This window comes from Poecilia formosa, unplaced genomic scaffold, assembly GCF_000485575.1.
Source record: "Poecilia formosa unplaced genomic scaffold, Poecilia_formosa-5.1.2 Scaffold372, whole genome shotgun sequence".
Taxonomy (NCBI): domain Eukaryota; kingdom Metazoa; phylum Chordata; class Actinopteri; order Cyprinodontiformes; family Poeciliidae; genus Poecilia; species Poecilia formosa.
Window position 1 is genome coordinate 207,649 of NW_006800311.1, and position 20,577 is coordinate 228,225.

Consider the following 20,577-nt stretch of genomic DNA (forward strand, 5'->3'; position numbering starts at 1 on the left):
ACTCTGTGACCTCTGAAGAGGCCACAGAGAGTGGGTTGTGTTTTGAATGAATGTATACAAACTGTAAAAGTCAAGAATGGTCATTAGACTTTTGGTTAGTATTAAAGTTTTTGTCCTGAAGCAAAAATTCAGCTTTGACTAGTTTAGGAGCTGAAGATAAAAACTATATGGGCAAGCTAAGCTAGGCTTCCCCCTGAGGCAGCTAATGAACTCCATGCCTTTGCTGTTGCTGTCACTGAAGTTTATTCAGGTTCTGTCTGGGAACATTCATTAAAATCTTTGATGAAATGTGCACACATTCTTCAACAGTTTATTTTATGAGTACAGTCAGTTCCAGAGTTTAACAAAGCATCTTAAATGAAAAAGAAAAAGAAAAAAAACAAACCCCAAAGCAAATCCAGCCTGGGGATAATTACCCTGCCTTCATGGAGAACGATAGTTATAATATGAAGTCGGCAACAGGAGGTAGCTGCTGTTTTTATTCCCTCAGCACTTTTTTCTACAGCCATGCAAGCTAATTATAGCACATTTCTTGGCATCAAAGTAAAATTAGTGGAATGCCACCTGTAGGTGTGTGTGTGTGTGTGTGTGTGTGTGTAGCCTGACAGACAGGTAAGTGCAAAGGCATTACATTCTTGGAACTTAGACAGGTGGTTGTCCAACAACGCTGCGCGTCAGCTGACTGGTTGTTGCTGTAATCTACTGACATCGAATGGGGAGCGTCAAACCAAGCTGGTGCCACTGGTGAGCGCAGAACGAGGAAGAAAGGCTGCAGATTATGAAGTGTTTGGTCTTTCATTGTATAATGGCTGCATGAAAGTTCAGCTGTTTTATAATCTTACTTTTTTTTTTCAGTGACTCGTGGTTCACATGTTTGCCCTGTGCGTGTGTGTGTGTGTGTGTGGTGTGTGTGTGTGTGTGTCTGCAAAGGGAATGAGGGCAAGGAAGAAAATATGGGCCGTTCCGGTGTCCCAAAGAAACGTGTGGGTGGAGTTACAGCCTAAAACTTCCTCACTCACTGACATGCTCTCTGTGAAAGGAGCAGAAACACACATGCAGGATAGCAGCTCAAACTTACCGATTTACACATTCTTTCTCTGTCTGTTTTTCTTCTGTGCTTTTGACAGTGGGGGAATGACAGCACAGTCAGCAGCTGTAATGGCGGCTGTATAGAGGAGCGAGATTCAGACAGAGGGAGATTTACAGAAATCCTGGAAAGTATGAGAGGAATGAATTGAGTTGGGGAGAGCTGGCAGTAACACAGAGGTAAGAAGGCTTTCATTTTTTTTATTTTATTTTATTGTATTCAACTCCAAATTCACTCTGTTGTCCAAAACTTGATCCATTTGAGTAAACACAGTTGTACTTTGTACTTTGCCACATGACCATAAAGCTGTTGTCAGCCTACCAGCTGTAAAGTTTTTTTTTTTTTTTTTTTTAAAGAGAAGAGTGCAGAGTAGTGATTTTATCTGAATATTCATTTCACTGGTGGCTTGATAAAATCTGTAAAGAAAATCAAAGAAGAGAAGATAAGTTTCTTTTACAGTAATCATTTCTCTTCTGATTTTGCATGATTAAAAAAAGAATGAGGAAGAAAACTCTACAAAGCCTCAGAAATTCACAGTTTTGCTTCGAGAGTTTATTTTAAAGCTGTGCAGCATTACGGGGAATCTCCCTTCAGAGTTGCTCTGTCTCGGCCACACACAGGCATGCGAGTGGGCAAACGGGGGGTCTAGTCTAAACTTAGCGACCCGGGCTCCTCTCTCATGTTACCCTCTGCTTTCTCTTGTTTGCACATATTCCGCCGCCACAAACTCCACATGTTGCGCGCACACGTCCAGAGAGAGCGACCTCAGGAAGCAACATCCGAACGCAGCCGTATGTTCGCCATATGTTCCTTGTTAGGTTGAGCGTTATTGTCGTGCCACAACCGCAGCGCAGGCTTTCGGCGCGTGAAGAGTGGATGGTTGTTTATAGCAGGTAGGCTTTAGGGTCGGTAACCCCGTTCACTAAAAGATGTGTCGCGCGTCAGTGACCCTGACAGATCTGCAAGATGAGCAGACGATTGTGACTCTGCAGCTGGTTCCACTGTTTTTTTTTTTGTTTTTTGTTTTTTCAAAAAGAGGATATTGTGACTTTTACAACATCAGTAGGGAACAAGTTATATTGTTTTAAAAGCATGTTTTAGAGAGGTTATCAGTAACCCTTGTGCAGCCACTGCGTCCTGCCCATAAAAAAGGTCCTGTGCATGTGACTTGCACATATCAACCTTGAGAAGTCTGTGTTTATTAGATTATCCATCCGCTTCCCCCGAGAGAAAACAAGCAGGCCAGTCAGAAGAGCGTCGGGATCTGCCTTGGCACGCCTTGCAGCTGTTTACAAGCGTTCTGCCTCACTGGATACCCATGCACAGATTCAGCCATGACCATTCAGCCCGCCGTGTAAACAAGATAACAACGCCGATCCCAGGCAAGGATATCAACCCTCTTGCGCTCGGGGGTGAACAGAGAGCTGAGGCTCGAAAAGAGGAACAAACCGTCTGCATTTCACTTCAGTTGCTGGAAATCACATTCAGAGAAGTAGTTCCCTTCAGTTTTCATAGATACAGCAGCCTGCAGAGGTTTTTTTTTTATTCTTTTTTTTTTTTTTACGCCATTTCTATGTGATAACTTTTGTAGCACCACTCAAAGCGCTTTACACTGGAGCAAACAAAACTGCATCCTCTGCATGATGCTTCAACCTCCGTGTTTCAACATGGTTTTTGTTCAGAGTGTTTGTGGGGTTGGTTGATTTGCTACATGTCACATTTTGCATGTAGGTCTCAGTTACATTTTGATCCTGTCAGATGTTTGCTGTGTCACCTAAATAACTTGTGTCTTCACTGCAGACAGAACTTCTTTTGACTTTCTCTCAACAAGGATGTTCTTTTCACTATTTTACACCAGATCTGTTGATTGTTATCCTATTAGTTATCCTTTTGACAGATCTTTCCAGTGGACCTGTGGCGTTCTGCAGATGCTTCAGAGTTACCAGGGGCCTCTTGGCTGCTGCAGATCAGTTCGGATCTGTTTGGAATGCTGTTTTATATGCTGGCTCAACTCTGAGTTTCTCCACGACGTTATCCCCGTCTTGGAGACGGTGATCATGTCGCTGTCTCCACGACAGCTGTGGACCCTTGTTATTCATGGTGCTGTTTGTTCACTATGTTCTTTTAAAAAAAAAACCCGCCGAGGCCTTCACTCAGCAGCTGTATTCAGACTGAGACTAAATTACTAACAGATGGACTCTGTTTTACTAATGAGGATAGTTGACTGTCCTGGATTTTATTTAGAAGTATCAGAGTAATGGAGGCTGAGTGCAGTTACGTGCTCTTTTATTCTGTTTTAAATGTATGCTCTAGGCTCATCAAATAAAATCCACACACTCATCTTCAAATAAAATCCATAATGATCAGGTTTTTCAAATCACTGGGATCCCAAAAAAAGCACAGAAAAAGAGAATTAGAACTTTTTGATACGTGCCCATTTAGAAATCTACTGTACTTTCCACTTGTGAGAAGGCGCCAGAGATTAGCGGGATAGCTAAGCAAACAATGACAAGACAGTTTCTGCTCTAATCTCAGCCGGAGTCTGCTCTTTCCCCCACAGCTGTGTGAGTGTTATCCCTGCTTCCTCCAGCACTCCAAATACGTGCATTTCAGAATACCTAACAAAGTTAAGTGGACCAGTGGTGTGGCTCTAATTGCAAGGGCGGAACAGTCATGTGACACGTACGTGCTGCCTTTGCAGAAAGCTGCAACAGAAAATTACCAGCTAGCAGTTACATGTCGACTCAATTATTAACCATTTAGTTTTTAAGTTTTATTGTGTCTCTTCACCCCACCGTGTTCCCTAAAGTTTACGTTTGTCGTCAAAGGCAATAGGAATTGCAGGCAGAAGCAGTTGAATGCAGATTCATCTTGTCACATTGTTTTGCTTTTCTTTAAAACACTTTATTCTGCCTTTTGCTTCACCTCTCAATCCATGAACTTATGGAGATGTTTCTTGTAAATGCTCTTGTAAAGGAAAGCAATTGGATGCTAGAACTGTAAGAAGCATCTTCATGTTTTTTTGTTTTTTTTTTAAGTATAACATCACACTTCTTCAATGGCTGCACAATTCAAACTGACAGTGATACTCAAAAGAAATGGTGACATATTAGGAAAGTAACTGTAAGCATATTATCTGTGATGTAAAGCTACAGGATGAGTTACTCGCCCTCTTCACATTTGGCTTCGTCGGAAATTTCTTCAGTAGATAAAATTTCAATCTGAAGCAAATGACAAAGGAAAACAGCTTCTTTTTTCCCCCCTTTTTGTTGTTGATGTGATATAACAACAAAGGAAAAACCTCCAAGTCCTGTCAATGCTTTTTTTAAAATACGGGTCCACATGATGATACTTAGAAAATCTCACATTTTCTAAGTAAATATGGTTGTTATAAGAAGCTTTAAAAAAACTCATCTCTCTAATTTATTGTGTATTAAGTTATAACATCCGAATTTATTTCTAGGAGACGCCAATGAACACAGACATGGATTTCATCAGTAGAACAGCTTGTTTTTCCAATGTGGAACCTCTTTTGACAGAGTTGCAAACCACTGGTTGTATGTACTAGAATTAGTGTTTCCTGAACAATGGAGGGTCTCTACTCGTACTTCTAAATGCATGAAAAATTTGGGGTATTATAACAACCTTTGGTGACTCATAAGAATGCCGTGACTTTGGCTATTATCTCATTTTCCAGGCTTTTCTTGACATATTTCAGCTCTTCTTCCAATTTTCAAAGCAATTTCTATAACTGGTATTTTGGAAGGCTGATCAAATGGAGTTAATTTACCAAAGGGACTCACGCCTCATTACAGAACTATAACTAACGGTACTAACGGTGGGATTTTATTCTTTACATATAGTACACTGGTCAATCATTTCTGTTGCTCTACTACACCCTAGAGAAGTAGGGAGAGTAATATAGCATTGAGTGCATATACCTTATAGTGCATGGAAAAACAGTTCAAGTATTTCTGTATTAAAAAGTCCTTTTGTTGCTCTTGTAAAATTCAAATTCCCTGAGATACTGAATTTAGGGGTTTAGTTCAATCATCAAAATGAACAAATAAATTAGATCCCTCTGTGTGCAATGAAGCAATTTGTGACTTTTTCTTGTTGAACTGAAATGCTGAACTATATTCACCTTACACTGGTAGTCTGATTTGCTCAGATGTACGTCTGCAACAGCTGGCATAACTTTCATGATGCTCCTTTGTGTGGAACATCCAGCTGTCTGTCTGCGCCGCCAGGCGACTCTCACCTCCACTTTCACTTGACCTTGCAGCCCGTTCCTCCCAGGCATTGCCTTACAGTGGGTCAGCAGCACATCACCTCAGCAACAAACACGCTGTTGTTATGACACACACTTTCAGTGCGTTCTCTCACTCTCGCACACGGGCGAATCATAAGGAAACTTTCACTGAGGCCTGACCCCCCACACACACACACACAATACCAATTGCAAAGAGTGCTTTGTGGATCGACTGACTCTCTGGGCAGCTACTGAGAAAGAGAGGAAGAGAGAGAGGGAGGGAGAGAGAGAGAGAGAGGTTGGTGGGTAGGTGGAGGCAGATGGAGGCTGCAAGAGAGAGAAATATTACAAAGAGGAGCAGTCCCAGACAGATAGAGGAGAAGAAGAAGAAGAAGAAGAAGAAGAAGAAGAAGAAGAAGAGAGGGGACTGTAGAGACAGGTCCTGCTTACACTTACCGGTAGTGTGAGCAGAGCAGGAAAAGGGACTACAGAAATAGGAAGGGAGGCTAGGCTTGGGCAGTTGAAAGGAAGAGAGGAGGGGGGAGAGAGATAGCGTTGTTACTAAAGTGGCTGAGGGAAGCTGATGGGATGGCATTGATCTCTGGGAGCTGCCGGCTCCTGGGCCAGATGGCGTCTTGTTGCTGCAGACCGTTCCTCAGCTCGTCCTGTTGTCGACCGCTCATCAAAGTCTGCCTCTCCTCCTTCACAGGTCGGTCCCCGGCCCGCTCTCTGTGCTCTGCCGTCATGACACGGACCGCTGCGTTCAGATAGGCAGGGACATAGGTCAATGTGCGGAATGGGTAACACGCTTAGCCAAGAAGGTAAAAGGAGAGGGCATGGTGTGATACTGCACTGCATCAGCGTAACTTTGCGTGCGTTTGTGCTAACTCCATTCCGATGGAAAGAATAGGCTGTTGTTCTCTCTGGCATAATGTCATGTTGCATATTGTGTTTGCTCCCCCCCTCCCCATTGTATTGTGAACGCTTTGCATCTGGATGATAAAGTTCTATTGTTCGCCTTTTTCTCTCTTTGATTTCCACTGACAAAGCATGTTAAAAGAGGGAAATTAAATTAATAATAGACGTCTTTTTGCATTATGTATTTGGTGAAACATTGCTCTGACACGAAAGTGTCTGAGGAGTCAAGCACAGGGACATCTGAAGGGTTTCCTGTCAGTGTAAGTACCTGTGTGTGCTTTGTGTCCTACTGACAAATCTCCAAACTAACCGTGGCTGAACCTCAACGACCCCAGTGATGCTTAACACATTCCCCAATCCTGAAACCTTTTCTTTTTTTTTCCCCCAGGAACTTTTGTGAAAAATACTCAGATTGTATCCATGTTCAGATTCAGTGTCTGTTCAGTGAAGCTATATCCAGGAGCTGGCCAAATAATCCTCTGATTTAACATTGATATTCCGTTTAATGTATACACAACCTTATTGAAAACCCCTATTATAAAGGGTATAACATAACTCTAAAGTTCGTAAAGGTCATGTTAAATCTGCTTTCTGTCAGAAACTATTCCAACTCCTAGGCTAAAACTCCTATTCAGTGTGTTAATGAGCTTTGGAAGTGCTGATAAGCAGATTTTGCTTAATTTGGCTCAAAGCAAGGGTTCTGTTTCCTTTTCACATTAAGACAAACTGACCTAAGTGACTGCTGGCCGTGGCTTCATATTTACTGTACACATGTAGGCGAGGTGAGGGGGGCAGAAACCCTACATGCTCAAACTAGTACCTAAAGAGGGATTGGTAAGATATTAAAAACCTTCTGAAACATTTCAAGAGTTCTTCGCCTAAAATGAACAATAGAAGAAACTGACTTTTACTCCATTATGTTTGTTTGTTTTATTTGGTTTTGCAGACATCTCCCCTGCTGAGCTGGATGCTCTTTGGAGGGAACCGCCGTACGGTCTTGGAGGAACAAATGAACGCTTCTCGGGCAACAGCATCATGACTCAAGGTACGGCAGCGATGCGGCGAAGACAGGAAAGCTCTGCGAAGTCCTTTATTAGCTCGGCGTAGAAACACGCTAAATGAGGTTCATGTGAGCAGGAGCAGCAGCGTTGCTTTACCCCTTCTGGTCACAAACCGAGGAAGTCTTTGGGATATCCTCTCTGCTGCACAATGGAGCGAGCCATGGGAAGCTCGTCACCGCTTTAACGCAGAAATTATACGCTTCAGCAACCCGTGACGTGCGCATCCGTCCGGCAGACACTGACGGTGCCTCGCAAAACTATCCACACATGCCACATTGTTAAGTTTTCCAATTTCACTAAATGTTTGAAACGTGCAAAACCACATGTGTGCACTGAGGTGCATGACTGAAAATAAAAAGTATTGGATGAATAGATTACAGATTAAGCCGAGGTTGTTGGAATATGTAAGGATATTGGATGAAGTGAGAAAATGGTAAGACGTTAGGTGTCCTATGTGTGTTGTAACACCAACCAGAGATACTGTTTTTAGTATCAAGTAGAGATTACCATCCTGTGTCATCTGGAAATGTTTTGAGTTTGATATCCAAACTGCAGTCAGACATGTGAATTGCGATTAGAACTGAGTTAGCGCCGTCCTGTGCACGCGATAGAAAACGAGTTAGCTGTTTTCACATGCAACAAAGATTTCTATCCTGCGAAAAATCTAAGGATGTTGTTTAAGAAACGGTGAACAAAGGATTATGTTTCCTTTCCATGTGTTATCCACGTCACCTTGAAACAAGGTTTATATGTTAGCCTTTTGTATGAACAGGTGAGGAAGAGGATGGTCCGATTGGAGACTCAAGAGAAGGAGAGGAACACGAGAGCTACTGGAAGAAGAAAGAGGCCTTCCTTCGAGGAAGTAAAGTTTCAGTCGGGGAGAAATTCTCTTCAGGTAGAGTTCCTCTCCGCTTCACCAGAAGCCCCACACTTCACCTGTTGGGTCTTGCGCCCTGGAAAACACAACTAGTGCATCGATGAAGGCGCCTCCCATGGATTTCATTTTCATGAATGAAACGGATTCTGATGAATCTCACATTTGTGTGTCTGCTGATGTTTGCTCAGTCAGCCATTCGGCTTCATCCATCACACCCCCCCCCCAGGTTTGTCAAGAGAAATGGATTTAAATGGAGTCCAGTAAGAGGCGTAATGGTTTCGTTATTACTCCTGGGACTGCTGTTTCGCACACGAAGCAAATAACTTAAAACTTTCACAAAGCACCTATAATGTAGTCTTGAAAAGTGTAAACTCTTTCTAATGTAGAAAATGTTATTGTTTCCATTGATTTATTTTTTTTATCTTAAGTGACAAAATCAGAAAAAAAAACCTCGCTCCCATCAATGCTTTTTGATCACGCATCTTTTGCACAGAAATCGTGCTCCGGTTTACTGGGCGGAGGCGTTCCGGCGACAATCCAGACCAGTCCCTGCAGGAGGCGCTGCGCACACGACTCCGAGTGGTGGAGAGCAACAGCAAAGACATCACTCAGCTCTTTCAAGTGAGGCCAAATGGTTTTACTACGTTTTACTGCACTTTCCCTTCTTTCTGTGAAGATCGTTGGAAATAATCGCATACACTACATAAGGCAGATGGAGATATATCACCTTATGAATTATTAAAGCTTATAATCGACACATGGATGATCGATTGGAAGCTGAAACCCGAAAGCTTCTTTCCTCAGGACCTGTCGGCTCGTCTGGTCTCTGTTCATGCTGAGAAGGACATCTTTGTGCTCACGTTTAAGACGGTGGAGGAGATCTGGAAGTTTTCAACTTACCTCTCGTTAGGTAGGACTCAGACCTCCTTCTGATAGATGTTCAGTTGTAGTTTAATTTCTATGCTTTTACTGAATTTTGCTTATTTATATTTCCAACACTAAACAAGTCCTGCTGGCAGTAAGATTTTAGTTTATGTCACTGCACTACAGTGTTTTTTGGGTTTTTTTTATGTCTGTTTTTGCGGTTCAGGTTTTGTTGCCCGATGCTTGGAGAACTTCCTGTGTGACCAGTCTTTCTGGCTGGACGCGGAGCTGCTTCGTGATTTAGAGATCAACGTCACTGTGGACGAGGAGCATCTCGCCACCCTCTACCTGGGGCTTCTGCTTCAGGAAGGTGAGCAGTGCTGATTTTTCTTTTTTTTTTTTGGACTGTACTGAATGTATGAAAATACTTCCAATAACATGAAATGTTAATAGAAAAGGTAAATGTGTGTGTGTTTTTTCTTATTGAAACTTTTAGACATAGTAAAATGGTTTTAATTTTAACATGGCTGCAGAACTGAAGTCGCCGAATCTCAGACTGTGTTGAAAATGCCTGTGGTGATACTCGGTCTGCCTTTTGTGGTGTTCAGAATAATTTTTGGTATGCATTACTTGCAACAGTGAACCAGGAGACACTTGTGTGTAAATCCACTTGTGATCATTTTTACCTCCCGAGTCAAATCTTGGATTTGGTTGATTGTGTGAAGTTTAAAAAAACAATCGTGTTTCTGTTTCAAGCTCGAAAACTTGTGGGATTTGCTCAGGATGCAGACTAACTACAGCTAGCAATATAAACTAATAGTAATGTGTTTATTTGCATCTTATCTAAATGCCTTAGGAACAAGCTGAGTGACATATTTTCTGTAGTCATATGTGGGTAAAAGATTCGGTGAGGTACGATTCAGTAGAAGTGCAAACACTTTTGTTTTACTTGGGCGAGTATTTCATTCAAGGGAGCCATGTTGGATATTAAAAGTGTGGCTGGTACAAAACCTTCAGATTTCAGACTTAAAGTACTTGCTTAATGCGTCCTTATTCAGAGACTGACTAATTTGACCCAATCTCTCTCTTAGTGACCTTTTTAACATTCTCACTGTCTTGAACACGAAATATTCTTTATTCCTTTAGAGGTGAAACTGTGTTATGATAATCAGAGCCTGATCGATCCCAGTGCTCGACTCTGCTGGTTCATTCCTGTGTGCTGCTTTTCAAGCTTTGAGTTGTGTAAACTCGCTCTGAGAGTATGGATTTCTTTTCCCATCCAAAAATGTAGCTTTTTAAGTAAACGGTCAAAATTATCCATTTGCCAGCGTAAGCCAACACATAGTGTAGTTTTTCTTTGCGTCTCATTGGTATGTTGCTTTCCTTGGTAGCTTTTGACTTTTTTTGTTTTAATGTACTTCCAGACTCAGGATATTATTATTTTTGTTGTTTGTTTCTTTTTTTTTTTTTTTTTTACATTTAAACAACTTATATCCATGTATGTGGAGACCAGTTTACTGAGAAGATATCACTGTTCTCCAGACAAAAAGCTACACGGACCATGTGAAAATACTGCAGTGCTGGCAAATAGCGATAAAAATTACATTAGCTTAATAGGAGGGTATATACACCATCCATCATCTGTGACTGAATGAGGGCAGAGTTGCTGCTACAGAAAAGCTAATCCACAACCACAACGATTTTAATCCAAACCGATATCACTGAAAACCTCTGCATGCATCCGGATCCACGTTTCGCACATTTGCCACAAGCTCTCTCCTCTCCTGCTGCAGGCTCTTTTTTTGCCAAGGCGCTGCTCACCAGGAGCGAGGAGGACGAAGACAACGAGGAGCAGCTGTCGTTTAAAAAGAATGACCTGCTGATAGTGAGGGATACGGGGAAGGACAACGTTTGGGAGGGCACCATGCTCGCCACGGGGAACCACGGCCAGGTGCCGGTCCACGCCATGCAGCCGCTGCCCTACCCCTTCTACCAGTAAGTTCCACGGAGAAGCCACCTCGGTCTTGGGTTAATAAACGACACAGCCTCTCAATATAACACGCTCTTTATTAAACTTTAGTTAAAGGCCAACAAGAAGTAGGAACATTCGTGCAGGAGTTGGCTTGACTTCAATATTTTCTACTTCCTGTTCGGTCAGGTGGTTCCTCAGGAAGTATCCGGGCCAAGCTGGATGCTCACCAGTAGAAAAGGAACTGTTTGAAAGTGCAATCGGTAAAGCTTTTCTGCGTATCCTTTGATTGCTCCAGATATTCAGCGTTAACCTGCATGAATTGGCCGTTCGATTTAGATTCATATTCCGAATGCTTTTGCAAGCTCCAGCTCATCTCATCTGTTTTTCCCCTCGGCACCGATTGTCCGATTCCTCAGTGACCGGTTCGTGTGAAGCCATCGTTGACTACAGTCCAGCGGGGCCAGATGAGCTCCAGCTGAGTCAAGGGGACAGGGTGGAGATCCAGGGTCTGCTGATGCGGGGGCTTTCCGTCTTCATTGGAAGACACATGTCCACAGGACGCAGTGGATTTGTTCACAGGGCCCACGTCAAGCCTCTGAACGCCAAACCCCTGTAAGAAAATACATTTTAATGTCATAAGACAGGCCTCTTTTCATCTCATGCTCATTATGAGATGAGATGTGGCTGTTTTTTTTTCTTTATCATTTGTATAAGGCATTGCAAGATTCACACAGCTTAAAATGTTTGCATTTTCGTTTGTGTTTTCAAAATTTTCAAATTTTGTTTGAAAATAAAAATAAATCAGAAAGTGGGTCTTCTGTTTGCATCCAGCGCCTTTGGAATAAATGTGGAACAAATACTCTGTACAATCATGCTTTGACGCAAAAACAGGTGCAGGTCTTTTGGGGTGCATCTCTCCCCGGTTTGTGCGTTAGGACCTGATTTTTACCCATAACAAAAGTAAATATTCTTTTAAACAGTCCAATCATAGTCTAGATAAAAATCTTAATTGGGAACCTTCTACAAACTTAAAAATAGCTGTGCAAAAATGAGATGCTCTCCTTTGAGTCTGACTAAGATTAACCCTCCCATTGTAGCGTTGGCCATTGTAATTCTGGTCTCACGTGCCTCACAACCTCTAACAGGTTTTCTTCCACTAGTTCCTGCTGATTTAACCCTCCATCGAGCCTCACCGGCTTTATTTTGTCCTTGCTACAGCGTAGCATCCCGACAGCACGTTTTCCGTTTACCATGTCGGGTTGTAGACCTTTGGTTTTTGTGACCAGACCACCGACACAATAAATAACAGTCTGTGGTCACCATGAGGCTCACGGGGTACGCATACATTTTCAAGGCAGTACAGTGGGTTTGCTGGCTTGTCAGTCATTCAGTCATGGAGTGGGTGATGATGCCGGGAAGATGCATGCAATCATAATGCCTCCTTTGTTTGCTTCTCACAGAGACAGACAATTGGTCTTTCTCACAGAGGAGGAGAAGGCCAGCCTGGCTCAGGTTAACCCGTATAGCTCGGAGCCGAGCGAGAGCTGCCTTCTGGAAAGACTCTTCTCGTCAGACATCAGCTCTGTGTACAGACTAGGTAAAGGAACCACTGGATCAGTTAAGGGATTTCACCATTTGTTTTTCTTTTTTTTATTTTTAATCACCAATAGAACCCAAAGATAGTTGTGCAACAGCAAATTTTCTTAGGATGTTTTACTCCTATTTTGTTTGATGCATTTTTTGAGCATGTTTCCAGAACAGTTGTTGTTGTTTCAATGTTTGTGTTTTCATTAGAAACTGTTTTTTTTTTCTTCATCTGGTAAGAGAAAGCTTGAGCTGATTTACCTTATGTGTTTCCAGACAGGCTGGACGAGGCCGACTTCATGTACATACGGAATCGGCCAAAGCATGGTAATGTCATGAAGAAATGATAATGTGCATTACAAACTGTTTCAGCAGCTGACGCACTCGTTTCACTTCTTCCGCAGATTTCAAGGGTTTTTCCAGTGCCCGTCAGAGCCTGATGTCCGACAGAAGTGACGGGACAACGCAGAACCAGTCGTCCCCCCGCGCCTCCGTCGTCTCGCCGCGCGTGTCCCTCTATCATTCCCTCAATCCTCTGCCACGCGAGGGAGAGCGGCTCTCTTTCAATCTGGAGGACACGTTTAAGGAGCTGGATGAGTTTCAGGAGGATCCCCCCCTCTTCATGGAAGAGAACAGCTGGGAGGGGGAGAAGTCGGAGCTGAGCGACCCGACACTAGCTCTGTTGAACCACGAACACTTCCAGGTGAGCCAAGTTGCTGCTCATTCATCGCTTCGCCAAACGGGTTAGAAACACAGGCGGGTTTGGCTTGTGCAAGTGCAGACATATGCAAATCTCTAGAGCAAAAGCCCTGAATCATTATGACATGCAGACTAGATGGACCATTAGTGTACTTATCCACAAACTCATGAGCTCAGCTTCCTGAACTGCCTTAAAGGCTTTCTAAAAGTGTGTTGTTGCACAACACATTAGCAAGAATGCGGATGACGTCACATCCGAGCCCAAATACCGAGATTTATACAAAACAAACAATGTCTCGTTACCCTGGTGGGAGAACAGTAGAAAATGTTTCTTTAGGAGTCAGTAGAAAATGAAGATATAGTTAGTTTCATGCCCTTTTTTTTGTGTGTCTTCCAGGATGAATTTCTGCCCTTGTACGACCTGCACTGTTCCTTCCTGTGGATGACTTTCGGTGAGAAGACTGAAGACGAACTGTCCGGACATCTTGAGAGTGTCAGGGAGTGCGCCAAGAGACTGGGCATGCGCTGGGCACATCGGCGTGCGTGCTTTGTCCTGGGCAGACTCTGCGCCAGAAAGCTAAAGTTCTCCCAGGTATCTGGAACATCAAGCAAACAAGAATCTACATTTTATTTTTTTTCAAAATAAAAAGAGCTTTTTCCAGTAACTCTGTCTTATGCTATACTGAGAGTGCCTCATCGAAAGTGTTGATACGCTTGGAGCCTTTTAACGTTTTGTGAAGTAACAACCAAACTTAGCCTGCCTCTCCATCTTACGGTAGCGTGAGGTCTGCTACCTCGTCTCTAGCGTCAATCCAATCAGAGAAGTAGCCAACAGGACCTGCTCTGGTGGAGCAGCAGAGGTCAAAGGTCAGGTTGGAGCCTATTGGAGAACTATTAGTTGTGTGCAGGCCAGAATCCTGACCTTTATGAAAGAGTGGCAAAAAGCAAAAGTAAAGGCGTATGAAGTTCTTACTGCATACCTTACAGTTTTCCACAAACTCTGTCAGGGAAACAGAGTGTGGAAGAAGTTCCTCTAATCAAATGACACTGAAATTAGATTTCTTTTTTTTTGTCCTTGGACAAACTGATATGTATTGTCTTCAACATGAACAATACTGATGTTAAGAGCTGATAGTAAGACGAATGAAGCTAAATATATTCACCCAGTCCGACAGACCTTGAAGAAAAGTGCAAAATCCTGAGTTTACCCGTTTCTAAAGATTTTAGAGACATTCCACAAATATTTGTTTCCTCTTCTTAGATTAACTCGGGAGACTAAATGGAAAAATCGCAACCTTTAAACTTTGTGGATACAGTGTGGAAACATTGTATCCACAATGAAGTGTTTAAGAAGTATGACTACTTTCCAAGGCACTGTAGCAACATTCTTAGACAATTTATTACAGAAAACACTAATCATGACTCTTTTTTCCCCCTCAGGCACGAGTATACTACGAGGAAGCTCTGAGTGTTGGCGTCAACGGCTTCTCCGACGTACCGCTTCTCGTGGCTCTCTTCACGAACCTCACTGCCATCTACCTGAAGCAGCGCATGTCCGATAAGCTGCCCCAGATCCTGGAGAAGGCCAGTGCCCTAATACTCTGTCTTCCCTGCCATGCTTTCATGTCCTCAGACGAAGTTGAGCTGCTGAAGCTCCTCCTGAGAAGAGCCGTCGTGCTGGGGGACAAGCTTTTGGAGGCTCGCGTCTGCTACCTCATCTCTAGCCTCTACTTGGTTCTTAAGAAGACAGAAGACACGCTACCTTTCTTCGAGCGACTTCAGTTCCTTTCAGCCACACTATCGGCCACCGAAGGCGGACCTATCCAACCGTTGGACCTCAACTGGCTCTTGAGCTGGCTCTATCATCGCAAATACATGCCTTACTTAGCGTTGGCCTCCCTAAGCCTGGACTCAAGAGAAGACCATTCCCTTCGTGACGCTTTCCAGAGGATCGAGTTGTTTATCAGGAACTCCGTCCGTCTGAATCCGTGCTGGAAGGAAGGAACCTCGCTGCTCCCCGCTCAGATAGTGGTTTACCTGCAGCAGGCCCTTGCCGTAGCCGAGCAGGGTGATGACATAAAGATGCAGCGGGACCTTTGTTTGGGTTTGGCTTTGACCTACCAGCAGTACGGTGCGCTGGACAAAGCAGTGCGCTGCGCTCAACAAGCCGTGGAGACGGGAAGCCACATCAATGAGGAAGATGGCTTTGAGGCTTCAGTGCTACTTGGTTGGCTGCTGGTGTTGACGGGCCAGGCCGAGAGGGCTCAGAGTATTTTGGAACCACTGCTCACATCGCTACAGGTGAGGAATCCAGTTGGTAAAAAAGTACTTAGAAGCTGTTTATTTTCCCAAAGCAACGTCTGATTTGGTTCTTTTTGGTGAAAACAGAGTACGGACAGTCCCACTCAGCAAGGAGTCATCCATAACCTTTTAGCACTGTGCCTGAGGCATCGGGGTCGGGTCCGAGAGGCAGGCTGGCATCTTCACTCCGCCTTGGAAATCTCCAGAGAGAGCGGGAACCAAAGGAATCAGGCGCTGGCGCTGGCCAACCTGGGCTGCCTGGCGCTGGACTCTGGGGCGAACCTCCTCGCCGAGCGCTTTCTGGTTAGGTCAGTGTTTCAAGACTCCAGGGTCACGTAGCGGGGAGGTTTAATTGGAGGGTGGATGGTTCGGAAGGCGTGGGGTGAAAAGCCGGATCGCACCTTGAATATCGCACCAATACAGGGACAAATTAATTTTTACTTACCACGCTCCCTCCCTCCCCACCAATTCTAGGTCTCTGTGCCTTTTTCTGGATCTCTGGGAGAGTCCGACCGATGAGGAACACGTTCAGGTGTATCTTTGGCTCGGGCAGAGCTACAAGGACAGAGGGAAGAGTCAGGACATCAGGGCATGCTATGAAATGGGGCTGCTAATTGCTCTGCATGCCAGAAATTTGCACAGTAAGCATCGGCACAACCACAGTGTAAAGATATTGTGTTGGGGGGAGAGGTTTTGTGATTAACAGCTTTCTGGGATGTTGATTACAATAGCAAACTGAATAAATCTTTTTACTTTATGATATAAAATATTGCAAATTGCATGTGTGCTTGAAATACATTAAGAAAAATAAACATTGTCAGTAGCACAATTAAAAATATATTTGCTGAGAAAATAAATGTGGTCGATACATATTTTCCCTGCTGTGTCATTTTCTGAAAATGTCGCCATTTTTGCCTACATCCCGATTGTTTTGTGTTTATTGCAGGTCAGATGGTGGTAGCCAAGCTTCTGAGTGTCCTGTACGCCGAAATGCTGCTCTACTGTCAGAGTATTGTTTACTATGAGCATTGCGTCTCAGTGTCCAGAGAGCTAAAGGACAAGAGACGGGAAGGAGAGTATCTGGAAAAACTCAGCAGCCTCTACCTCTCACTCAACACGGAGAAGTAATTTCCTTTCGTGTCTTTCGCACCAAGTGGTTTCTCTTTCTTCAAACTTGTGTGTTTTATTCAGTTTTTTTCTCTTTTCTTTTTTCCAGATCGTCTCGTAAGTCACTTGATTACACCAAGCAGAGCCTGAGGATCTCTATCGATCTGGGCAAGAGAGAGGAAGAGTCAGAGACCTGGCTGCAGGTGGGACGAATCTATTACCTCATCCAGGAGGACGAGCTGGCTGACATGTACCTGCAGGTAAGGAGGAAGTAAAATATTAAAGTGTAGACTGTTTTTTCAGTTGCTCGTTTTTCCTGGTTCAGCCCTTTGTTCTGTCACAGCACTGGCGTCTAGTGAATCTGGACGCTCAACATTCCTGAGCAATCTTTGCCCTTACTGCAAGTGGTGCACATGTGCAAGTTCTCATGGTCTTTTGCCTATTTGATAGTCACTTTTTTTTTCTTCTTTTCCTTTCTTTTTAATTTCAATGAAATGTAGCAAATACTCCAAGAAATTCACATGTTTACAACTGAAATTATATCTTGAATCAGGGAATAACAAAAGTATTTGACAGGCAGCGGTGAAGACAGCCTTGAGGATGAACGACCCTCACTTTGCTTTGAGCATCTACGAGGAGGCGGGAGACGTTTACTTTAAGGGCCACAGGAACCGAATGGCTTCAGAGGTTTTCTACAGAGTAAGTAGAGATGTTACGCTTTGTTTGTCTCAAGGCAACGTTATTACGAGCGAGCAATTTCTACGGTAGCTGTGGTAAGAATGGGCATTCTCTTTGTTTCCCCCCTCCTCTCTCTAACAAAACAAATCGTTTTGGCCCTCAGGACGGCAGTCTGCCGTTTGCACGGAGCATCAAAGATGTCCATTCAGAGTTCCGCTTGTTAAGTAAATTAACAGAGCTACTAATGAATCAAAGAGAGCAGGAGGAAGCTCTGCAGTATGCAACACTGGCCGTTCAAATAGCTAACCAAACAGGTAAGCGTTGCTTCTTCTTCTTTTTTTTTTTTTTTTCTTTTTTTGCCTCTTTGCTGCCCCATGTAGTGCAGATATAGATTCAACCGCACAATTATTTTTCTTGGGCAGGAGTTCGTGAAAACGAGAGGACTGCATATCACCGCTTGGCCACGATTTACTACAATCTTCAGCAGTACGAGATGGCAGAGTACAACTACTTGAAGTCCCTTTCCCTGTGTCCGCCTGCTCTGCAGCACCCCACAGAGGCGCGCTACTACACTAAAATCTACTGCAGGCTAGGAAACATTACGTTACATGAATTAAAGGTACTGCAGTCAAAACAACGTGATGTTCCTGTTTGATTTCCCCCGAATGTCAAATCTCAGAATTTAGTGACACCTAGTGGGCAAAACAGGAAATTAAAAAATTTCGCTTACCAGGTGTCTTTAGGTAGATCAGCACAGCTAGTTTTCCATGTTTGGACTAAAAGGCAACATCAGTTTTGGTCTCATTGCATGACAGCATCTTTCTTCACGTTTCCTTTTTTATTTTTAAAGGTAATATTTAAACAATGACTTTCTTTTTGCCACTTTTCTGAAAAGGTCAGATTCATAGTGTTCACACCTAATTGGATTTTAGTCAGGGGAATTTTAGTTAAGGCGGTTTCCTTGTACTGTTTCCTGTATTTTGTGTTGATCACATCACATGCAGTTCCAATAAGATACATTGAAGTTACAACAGCTGGAGCGCTGTGTGTAGGTTAAATGATGTTAATTGACCCTTCCCTTCTGCACCTTTGCAGGATGCTTTTGATGCAGCGGGGTACTTCTATTTAGCACTGGCAGCCGCTCTGGAGGACAAAGCTAACCCTAAAGCTCTGTATGTGGTGTACATGAAGCTGGCGGAGATCCATGGAAGCCACATGCCCGATTCCCAGTTGTGCCAACTGTACATCGACAGAGCTCAGAGTCTGAAGAAAGTCCTGGCTGGAATTGAAAGCTCCCCAGACAGTGATTCCAACCTAAAGAGGGAGAATTTATCGAACGTCTATACTGCATACAGAAAAAGTGCGAATGACATGCACTCCACCTTTGATTTCGTAGATAGTACGGCGGCGAGAGCTCGTTCGGTCAAGACTGACTCTGGGAAAATGTTGACGGACATGAATCTTGAGGGAGATTATGGTCAGAAGGATCACAGTCACTGCCCTGGTGACACAGACAGTCGCTATTTCGATGTTTCATTCTCTGAGACGGACACCATTGCGAGTCAGTCATACAGCGACAGCGTCATAACAGGATCCTTTGACACGGCGAAGGAGCACATTTCCGACTCCAGCAGCACCACCGACACTTACCAGAATCCGGCCGCAGGGAAGGATTCGGAATTGGATTCTGACCAGAGCATGCCGAGTCAAATACCTGCAAATCCCACAGGTGATCTCAGCAGACACACGGATGCCAGAGACACGGATTCAGATATTCCAGATGAACAAAGCACCCCGACTAAAGAAACAAATACAACTCAGACAGACCGTGATGCTGGGCGGAAGGGTCCTGCCACCATGAACAATGGCAAAGCTGCGAGTAAGGATAATGGTCGGAGACAAACGGAGGAATATGAGTTTTGTGACGCACACAGTGAGCACACAGATGCTGACACATAGCATTCCAGAGACTCTTCCCTTTCTCTGGCCGCAGGTTTTATAGCCATAAAACCGATCGAAACGTTCCAGCCGATTGGCTATCTTTGTTTTTAGTATGTGATGTCTATACTGTAAATCAATCAAAGCATAGCCTGTTTCTCTGATGTAGTTATTACAGCACACTGTATATGTAACTTGTTTTCTACATTGCAGTATCATGCACACATTAAAAAAAAGTCTTATTTTGTCTGCTGAGTGTTTATTTTATGCGTTTTTAAGAAGCGTGAAGACGTTGTGAGCTTGTAGGATCAAAAAAACAACACATAACAATGAGATCCATTATAAATTTAGGCAAAAAATGCCCAATATCAGAAACGGAAATGTTTTATGTTGTCAGTTTTTTCTAAAAATCAACACTATCCTGTAAAACTGATTTAAAAAAATCTGAATATTACATTAGAGGAGCACTGATTGTATATTAATGTGTACCCAGTTGAATATAAATATGTAGGTATGTCTGAATTCATATATATGTACATATACTGTAAAAAAAGATACATTACCATTTGTTTTTCCACTTTTTGATATTAAATTTAATTAGATGGAAAAGAAAAGCTTGTCTTTCCATACTGTATGTAAATTTCTGGTTCAAAAGTTACAGAAAATTTTGTTTATAGTGTATAGGTGCAAGATTGGATGGATGAGTGTCCAGTAATTTTGTAAAGTAAAATCTTTAAAAGCTCCGCTAGAGGGCAGCATTGCACCAGCGCGCTTAAATTAACCAAACGTCAGTGAAGAATCAGCTGTCTGCAGCCTGTAAATTCAATTACGTGACTTTCTAGTTTTAGCAAGATATATGGTGAAATAAAAATAGGCCCATGATATCTTGAAGGGCCAAAAGTATTTAGGATCTTGGCCATTTGACCATTTTAGAGTCATAAAGGTAAAAAAAAAAGGCTTCATCAGCAGTAGTTGCAGCCTCTTAGCAGTCTGCACATAACACATGATGTTACAGGGGTAGTTTGTTTCTTACAAGGTTGTTACTTGAGGAGGGAATCATATTGTTCTTTTCCAAACTAGTTCAACCAGTGAACCAAGTGTATATTCAGAAAAGCAATGGTGCAACTTCTGTCCTAAAGTCCTGTACGAGATGTCACAATGAGTTGAGTGAGTTTATCTGTTTAGCCGATGTGGTGACCACAGTTTGGGTGATTTTATAATTATAATTACAGCAGCGGG

The 20,577-nt window shown here is 43.2% G+C and overlaps 1 protein-coding gene across 5 annotated transcripts; it reads left to right on the forward strand.

Moving 5' to 3' along the window:
- The first annotated feature begins 1,017 nt into the window (after nt 1-1,017).
- sh3tc2 (SH3 domain and tetratricopeptide repeats 2) lies at nt 1,018-19,585 on the forward strand. 5 transcript variants are annotated; one of them, XM_016662417.1, is made up of 23 exons: nt 1,018-1,266; nt 6,049-6,160; nt 7,204-7,302; nt 8,091-8,213; nt 8,689-8,816; nt 9,000-9,105; nt 9,286-9,429; nt 10,853-11,054; nt 11,218-11,291; nt 11,448-11,643; nt 12,492-12,628; nt 12,892-12,942; nt 13,020-13,318; nt 13,712-13,906; nt 14,755-15,615; nt 15,703-15,923; nt 16,090-16,256; nt 16,562-16,739; nt 16,832-16,982; nt 17,299-17,421; nt 17,564-17,714; nt 17,823-18,019; nt 18,496-19,585. In XM_016662417.1, the coding sequence occupies exons 2-23, from the start codon at nt 6,127-6,129 to the stop codon at nt 19,357-19,359; spliced, it is 4,701 nt and encodes a 1,566-aa protein (XP_016517903.1). In that variant the 5' UTR covers nt 1,018-1,266; nt 6,049-6,126; the 3' UTR covers nt 19,360-19,585. The 5 variants fall into 5 exon arrangements, with proteins under 5 accessions (XP_016517903.1, XP_007575268.1, XP_007575265.1 ...); XM_007575206.2 differs by lacking the exon at nt 6,049-6,160; XM_007575203.2 differs by lacking the exons at nt 1,018-1,266; nt 6,049-6,160 and adding an exon at nt 5,149-6,048.
- The last annotated feature ends 992 nt before the right edge of the window (nt 19,586-20,577 follow it).

Bases quoted from the DNA above. Each gene is read 5' to 3' on its own strand.
- sh3tc2 (XM_007575203.2), top strand. From the start codon at position 5,928: ATGGCATTGATCTCTGGGAGCTGCCGGCTCCTGGGCCAGATGGCGTCT. The intron at 11,644-12,491 runs GTAAGAAAATAC...TGCTTCTCACAG, and splicing joins CCTCTGAACGCCAAACCCCT to AGACAGACAATTGGTCTTTC. The intron at 13,907-14,754 runs GTATCTGGAACA...TTTCCCCCTCAG, and splicing joins GAAAGCTAAAGTTCTCCCAG to GCACGAGTATACTACGAGGA.